Here is an 8,240-nt window from a genome sequence, read left to right on the forward strand (position 1 = left end):
ACAGGGAATAGGACAAAGGTACAGGGAATAGGACAAAGGTACAGGGAATAGGACAAAGGTACAGGGATAGGACGAAAGTACAGGGATAGGACGAAGGTACAGGGATAGGACGAAGGTACAGGGATAGGACGAAGGTACAGGGAATAGGACAAAGGTACAGGGATAGGTACAGGAATAGGACAAAGGTACAGGGATAGGACAAAGGTACAGGGATAGGACAAAGGTACAGGGATAGGACAAAGGTACAGGGATAGGACAAAGGTCCAGGGATAGGACAAAGGTCCAGGGATAGGACAAAGGTCTAGGGAATCAGACAACGGTACAGGGAATAGGACAAATGTACAGGGAATAGAACAAAGGTACAGGGATAGGACACAGGTACAGGGATACTACAAAGGTACAGGGATAGGACAAGGGTACAGGGGATAGGACAAATGTACAGGGATAGGACACAGGTACAGGGATACTACAAGGTACAGGGATAGGACAAGGGTACAGGGATAGGACAAATGTACAGGGATAGGTACAGGGATTAGGACAACGGTACAGGGAATAGGACAAAGGTACAGGGATAGGACAAAGGTACAGGGATAGGACAAAGGTACAGGGATAGGACAAATGTACAGGGATAGGTACAGGGATTAGGACAACAGTACAGGGAATAGGACAAAGGTACAGGGATAGGACAAAGGTACAGGGATAGGACAAAGGTACAGGGATAGGTACAGGGAATAGGACAAAGATACAGGGATAGGACACAGGTACAGGGATAGGACACAGGTACAGGGATAGGACACAGGTACAGGGATAGGTACAGGGATTAGGACAAAGGTACAGGGAATAGGACAAAGGTACAGGGATAAGACAAAGGTACAGGGATTAGGACAAAGGTACAGGGATACTACAAAGGTACAGAGAATAGGACAAAGGTACAGGGATAGGACAAAGGTACAGGGATAGGACAAAGGTACAGGGATAGGTACAGGGATAGGACAAAGGTACAGGGATAGGACAAAGGTACATGGATAGGACAAAGGTACAGGGAATAGGACAAAGGTACAGGGAATAGGACAAAGGTACAGGGATAGGACAAAGGTACAGGGATAGGACAAAGGTACAGGGATAGGACAAAGGTACAAGGAATAGGACAAAGGTACAGGGATAGGACAAAGGTACAGGGAATAGGACAAAGGTACAGGGATAGGACACAGGTACAGGGAATAGGACAAAGGTACAGGGAATAGGACAAAGGTACAGGGAATAGGACAAAGGTACAGGGAATAGGACAAAGGTACAGGGATAGGACAAAGGTACAGGGAATAGGACAAAGGTACAGGGAATAGGACAAAGGTACAGGGATAGGACAAAGGTACAGGGATAGGACAAAGGTACAGGGATAGGACAAAGGTACAGGGATAGGACAAAGGTACAAGGAATAGGACAAAGGTACAGGGATAGGACAAAGGTACAGGGAATAGGACAACGGTACAGGGATAGGACAAATGTACAGGGAATTGGACAAAGGTACAGGGATAGGACACAGGTACAGGGAATAGGACAAAGGTACAGGGATAGGACAACGGTACAGGGAATAGGACAAAGGTACAGGGATAGGACAAAGGTACAGGGATAGGACAAAGGTACAGGGATAGGACAAATGTACAGGGATAGGTACAGGGATTAGGACAACAGTACGGGGAATAGGACAAAGGTACAGGGATAGGACAAAGGTACAGGGATAGGACAAAGGTACAGGGATAGGTACAGGGAATAGGACAAAGATACAGGGATAGGACACAGGTACAGGGATAGGACACAGGTACAGGGATAGGACACAGGTACAGGGATAGGTACAGGGATTAGGACAAAGGTACAGGGAATAGGACAAAGGTACAGGGATAAGACAAAGGTACAGGGATTAGGACAAAGGTACAGGGATACTACAAAGGTACAGAGAATAGGACAAAGGTACAGGGATAGGACAAAGGTACAGGGATAGGACAAAGGTACAGGGATAGGACAAAGGTACATGGATAGGACAAAGGTACAGGGAATAGGACAAAGGTACAGGGATAGGACAAAGGTACAGGGAATAGGACAAAGGTACAGGGAATAGGACAAAGGTACAGGGATAGGACAAAGGTACAGGGATAGGACAAAGGTACAGGGATAGGACAAAGGTACAAGGAATAGGACAAAGGTACAGGGATAGGACAAAGGTACAGGGAATAGGACAAAGGTACAGGGATAGGACACAGGTACAGGGAATAGGACAAAGGTACAGGGAATAGGACAAAGGTACAGGGAATAGGACAAAGGTACAGGGAATAGGACAAAGGTACAGGGAATAGGACAAAGGTACAGGGATAGGACAAAGGTACAGGGAATAGGACAAAGGTACAGGGAATAGGACAAAGGTACAGGGATAGGACAAAGGTACAGGGATAGGACAAAGGTACAGGGATAGGACAAGGTACAGGGATAGGACAAAGGTACAAGGAATAGGACAAAGGTACAGGGATAGGACAAAGGTACAGGGAATAGGACAAAGGTACAGGGATAGGACAAAGGTACAGGGAATAGGACAAAGGTACAGGGATAGGACACAGGTACAGGGAATAGGACAACGGTACAGGGAATAGGACAAAGGTACATGGATAGGACAAAGGTACAGGGAATAGGACAAATGTACAGGGATAGGACACAGGTACAGGGAATAGGACAAAGGTACAGGGATAGGACACAGGTACAGGGAATAGGACAAAGGTACAGGGATAGGACAAATGTACAGGGATAGGACACAGGTTCAGGGAATAGGACAAAGGTACAGGGAATAGGACAAGGGGACCTGGGTTGTACAGCCTTGAATGAGCCTTACTGTAGTCTGGCAGGACTAGCCTGGGTTGTACAGCCTTGAATGAGTCTTGCTGTAGTCTGGCAGGACTAGCCTGGGTTGTACAGCCTTGAATGAATCTTACTGTAGTCTGGCAGGACTAGCCTGGGTTAGAGCCTCATTGACCTACGCCACGGTGTGGCAGGACTAGCCTGGGTTAGAGCCTCATTGACCTACGCCACGGTGTGGCAGGACTAGCCTGGGTTAGAGCCTCATTGACCTACGCCACGGTGTGGCAGGACTAGCCTGGGTTAGAGCCTCATTGACCTACGCCACGGTGTGGCAGGACTAGCCTGGGTTAGAGCCTCATTGACCTACGCCACGGTGTGGCAGGACTAGCCTGGGTTAGAGCCTCATTGACCTACGCCACGGTGTGGCAGGACTAGCCTGGGTTAGAGCCTCATTGACCTACGCCACGGTGTGGTTCGCCACACAGCTTCCCTTTTAACCCAGCGCCCTGTGTGATGTCTCTCTGTGTCTGTCTGTCGCACGGCACAGAAATCTTTCAATGTTTCCTCTCAGCGCGGGAGGCGGCGAGGAGCCGAGAGAGGGAGAGGGCCAGCAGCAGCGCCGGGGGAGGGCTGACCTCAGGAGGAACCAGAGGAGGAGGGGGAGGTAAGGGGGAGGAGGAGGGGAGGAGCCGAGAGAGGGAGAGGGCCAGCAGCAGCGCCGGGGGAGGGCTGACCTCAGGAGGAACCAGAGGAGGGGGAGGTAAGGGGGAGGAGGAGGAGGAGGGGGGAGGTAAGGGAAGGAGGAGGAGGGAAGGAGGAGGAGGGGGAGGGAGAGGGCCAGCAGCAGCGCCGGGGAGGGCTGACCTCAGGAGGAACCAGAGGAGGAGGAGGAGGTAAGGAAGAGGAGGAGGGGGGGGAGGAGGCGGGGGAGGGAAGGGAAGGAGGAGGAGGGGGGAGGAGGGAAGGAGGAGGAGGGGGAGGAGGTGGGGGAGGGAAGGAGGAGCCGAGAGAGGGAGAGGGCTAGCAGCAGCGCCGGGGGAGGCCTGACCTCAGGAGGAACCAGAGGAGGAGGGGGAGGTAAGGAAGAGGAGGAGGGGGAGGGAAGGAGGAGGAGGGGGAGGAGGAGGGGGAGGTAAGGGAAGGAGGAGGAGGAGGGGGAGGGAAGGAGGAGGAGGGGAGGAGGTGGGGAGGGAAGGGGAGGAGGAGGAGGAGGGGGGAGGAGGAGCGAGAGAGGGAGAGGGCCAGCAGCAGCGCGGGGAGGCCTGACCTCAGGAGGAACCAGAGGAGGACGGGGAGGTAAGGAAGAGGAGGAGGGGGAGGGAAGGAGGAGGAGGGGGAGGAGGAGGGGGAGGGAAGGAGGGGGAGGGAAGGAGGAGGAGGAGGTAAGGGGGAGGAGGAGGAGGAGGGGGAGGGAAGGAGGGGGAGGGAAGGAGGAGGGGGAGGTAAGGGAAGGGGGAGGAGGAGGGGGAGGGAAGGAGGAGGAGGGGGAGGTAAGGGAAGGAGGAGGAGGAGGGAAGGAGGAGGAGGAGGGGGAGGGAAGGAGGAGGAGGAGGAGGAGCCGAGAGAGGGAGAGGGCCAGCAGCAGCGCCGGGGGAGGCCTGACCTCAGGAGGAACCAGAGGAGGAGGAGGAGGTAAGGAAGAGGAGGGGGAGGAGGTAAGGAAGAGGAGGAGGGGAGGGAAGGAAGAGGAGGAGGGGAGGGAAGGAGGAGGAGGGGAGGGGGTGGGGGGGAGGGAAGGGGAGGAGCCGAGAGAGGGAGAGGGGCCAGCAGCAGCGCCGGGGAGGCCTGACCTCAGGAGGAACCAGAGGAGGAGGAGGAGGTAAGGAAGAGGAGGAGGGGGGAGGTAAGGAAGAGGAGGAGGGGGAGGGAAGGAGGAGGGGGGGAGGGGAGGAGGGGGAGGGAAGGAGGGGGGGAGGGAAGGAGGAGGAGGAGGTAAGGGGGAGGAGGAGGAGGGGGAGGGAAGGAGGGGGAGGGAAGGAGGGGAGGGGAGGGGAGGAGGCGGGGGAGGGAAGGGGGAGGAGGAGGGGGGAGGGAAGGAGGAGGGGGAGGGAAGGGAGGGGGAGGGAAGGGGAGGAGGAGGAGGGGGACGAGGAGGGGGAGGGAAGGAGGGGGAGGAGGCGGGGGAGGGAAGGAGGAGGAGGGAAGGGGAGGAGGAGGAGGGAAGGAGGGGGAGCTAAGGGGAGGAGGAGGAGGAGGGGGAGATGGAAAAGGAGGGGTGGTGGTGGGGAGGTTATTTCAGTATAATATAATATGTAACTATGAGGTGGGGAGGTTATTTCAGTATAATATAATATGTAACTATGAGGTGGGGCAGGTTATTTCAGTATAATATAATATGTAGCTGCCATTTATCCAAAGTAATGTATGGTTTTGTATGGTTGTAATGTATGGTTTTGTATGGTTGTAATGTATGGTTTGTATGGTTGTAATGTATGGTTGTAATGTATGGTTGTAACGTGTGGTTTGTATGGTTGTAACGTATGGTTTGTATGGTTGTAATGTATGGTTTTGTATGGTTGTAATGTATGGTTTTGTATGGTTGTAATGTGTGGTTTTGTATGGTTTGTATGGTTTTGTATGGTTGTAATGTATGGTTTGTATGGTTGTAATGTATGGTTGTAATGTATGGTTTTGTATGGTTGTAATGTATGGTTTTGTATGGTTGTAATGTATGGTTTGTATGGTTGTAACGTATGGTTTTGTATGGTTGTAATGTATGGTTTTGTATGGTTGTAACGTATGGTTTTGTATGGTTGTAATGTATGGTTTTGTATGGTTGTAATGTATGGTTTTGTATGGTTGTAATGTATGGTTTTGTATGGTTGTAATGTATGGTTTGTATGGTTGTAATGTATGGTTTTGTATGGTTTTGTATGGTTGTAGCGTATGGGTTTGTACAGTTGTAATGTGTGGTTGCTTATTGTAAAATACCTTTCGATTGAGGTTTTATAAAAGCACTTTAAAATATCTCATGTATTATTGATTATATATGCTTGCTACAATCCACTCTAAATATTCATCGTTCTTCAGACTGATAGTTTTGGACAGCTGAAGCAAGCGCTCCTTTTCTCCTCCAGTAACATTTTTTTTTTTTTACCTTTATTTTACTAGGCAAGTCAGTTAAGAACAAATTCTTATTTTCAATGACGGCCTAGGAACAGTGGGTTAACTGCCTGTTCAGGGGCAGAACGACAGATTTGTACCTTGTCAGCTCGGGGATTCGAACTTGCAACCTTTCGGTTACTAGTCCAACGCTCTAACCACTAGGCTACCCTGTCTATATTAACAGTGTGTTATTGTTACCAGGGGAGGCGGAGGCCTCGACATCCCAGGAGGAGCATCACGGGAGAGACGGCTGTACGGGGCTGCCTGAGGGACAGGACCTGTACACAGCGGCCTGTAACTCTGTGGTCCACCGCTGTGCTCTGCTGGTGCTGGGGGTCAGCCCGGTACTGGGGGAACTGGGGAAGCAGCACCAGGACGAGGGACGCGGCAGCTTCCAGTCAGCCGGACAGCAGGACGGGACGGGCTTCATGACCAGGTCAGAACAACACAACGTCTATGACTCTCTGGTCTGTGTAGGTCTGACTGTCTGGTCTGACTGTATGGTCTGTGTAGTTCTGACTGTGGTCTGTGTAGTTCTGACTGTAAGGTCTGTGTAGTTCTGACTGTGGTCTGTGTAGTTCTGACTGTGGTCTGTGTAGTTCTGACTGTAAGGTCTGTGTAGTTCTGACTGTGGTCTGTGTAGTTCTGACTGTGGTCTGTGTAGTTCTGACTGTGGTCTGTGTAGTTCTGACTGTATGGTCTGTGTAGTTCTGACTGTGGTCTGTGTAGTTCTGACTGTGGTCTGTGTAGTTCTGACTGTGGTCTGTGTAGTTCTGACTGTATGGTCTGTGTAGTTCTGACTGTATGGTCTGTGTAGTTCTGACTGTGGTCTGTGTAGTTCTGACTGTGGTCTGTGTAGTTCTGACTGTGGTCTGTGTAGTTCTGACTGTGGTCTGTGTAGTTCTGACTGTGGTCTGTGTAGTTCTGACTGTGGTCTGTGTAGTTCTGACTGTATGGTCTGTGTAGTTCTGACTGTGGTCTGTGTAGTTCTGACTGTGGTCTGTGTAGTTCTGACTGTGGTCTGTGTAGTTCTGACTGTATGGTCTGTGTATTTCTGACTGTGGTCTGTGTGGTCTGACTGTATGGTCTGTGTAGTTCTGACTGTGGTCTGTGTAGTTCTGACTGTGGTCTGTGTAGTTCTGACTGTGGTCTGTGTAGTTCTGACTGTGGTCTGTGTAGTTCTGACTGTGGTCTGTGTAGTTCTGACTGTATGGTCTGTGTAGTTCTGACTGTGGTCTGTGTAGTTCTGACTGTGGTCTGTGTAGTTCTGACTGTGGTCTGTGTAGTTCTGACTGTGGTCTGTGTAGTTCTGACTGTGGTCTGTGTAGTTCTGACTGTGGTCTGTGTAGTTCTGACTGTATGGTCTGTGTAGTTCTGACTGTGGTCTGTGTAGTTCTGACTGTGGTCTGTGTAGTTCTGACTGTGGTCTGTGTAGTTCTGACTGTATGGTCTGTGTAGTTCTGACTGTGGTCTGTGTAGTTCTGACTGTATGGTCTGTGTAGTTCTGACTGTGGTCTGTGTAGTTCTGACTGTGGTCTGTGTAGTTCTGACTGTATGGTCTGTGTAGTTCTGACTGTGGACTGTGTAGTTCTGACTGTGGTCTGTGTAGTTCTGACTGTGGTCTGTGTAGTTCTGACTGTGGTCTGTGTAGTTCTGACTGTGGCCTGTGTAGTTCTGACTGTATGGTCTGTGTAGTTCTGACTGTGGTCTGTGTAGTTCTGACTGTATGGTCTGTGTAGTTCTGACTGTAATGTCGGTTCTGTGTAGTTCTGACTGTATGGTCTGTGTAGTTCTGACTGTATGGTCTGTGTAGTTCTGACTGTGGTCTGTGTAGTTCTGACTGTATGGTCTGTGTAGTTCTGACTGTGGTCTGTGTAGTTCTGACTGTATGGTCTGTGTAGTTCTGACTGTGGTCTGTGTAGTTCTGACTGTGGTCTGTGTAGTTCTGACTGTATGGTCTGTGTAGTTCTGACTGTGGTCTGTGTAGTTCTGACTGTATGGTCTGTGTAGTTCTGACTGTGGTCTGTGTAGTTCTGACTGTATGGTCTGTGTAGTTCTGACTGTATGGTCTGTGTAGTTCTGACTGTATGGTCTGTGTAGTTCTGACTGTGGTCTGTGTAGTTCTGACTGTGGTCTGTGTAGTTCTGACTGTGGTCTGTGTAGTTCTGACTGTGGTCTGTGTAGTTCTGACTGTATGGTCTGTGTAGTTCTGACTGTGGTCTGTGTAGTTCTGACTGTGGTCTGTGTAGTTCTGACTGTGGTCTGTGTAGTTCTGACTGTGGTCTGTGTAG

At 50.7% G+C, this 8,240-nt stretch overlaps 1 protein-coding gene across 1 annotated transcript in view; it reads left to right on the top strand.

Annotated features, from left to right (window-relative positions):
• Positions 1 to 8,240, top strand: part of LOC135552207 (probable E3 ubiquitin-protein ligase HERC1) — a 191,334-nt gene that overhangs the window by 66,948 nt on the left and 116,146 nt on the right. Inside the window, 3 exon segments of the mRNA XM_064983699.1 lie at positions 3,392 to 3,473; positions 5,899 to 5,920; positions 6,162 to 6,385. Coding sequence (XP_064839771.1) covers positions 3,392 to 3,473; positions 5,899 to 5,920; positions 6,162 to 6,385 — 328 coding nt within the window.

The sequence above is a fragment of the Oncorhynchus masou genome, chromosome 2 (assembly GCF_036934945.1).
Source record: "Oncorhynchus masou masou isolate Uvic2021 chromosome 2, UVic_Omas_1.1, whole genome shotgun sequence".
NCBI classification, from domain to species: Eukaryota; Metazoa; Chordata; class Actinopteri; order Salmoniformes; family Salmonidae; genus Oncorhynchus; species Oncorhynchus masou.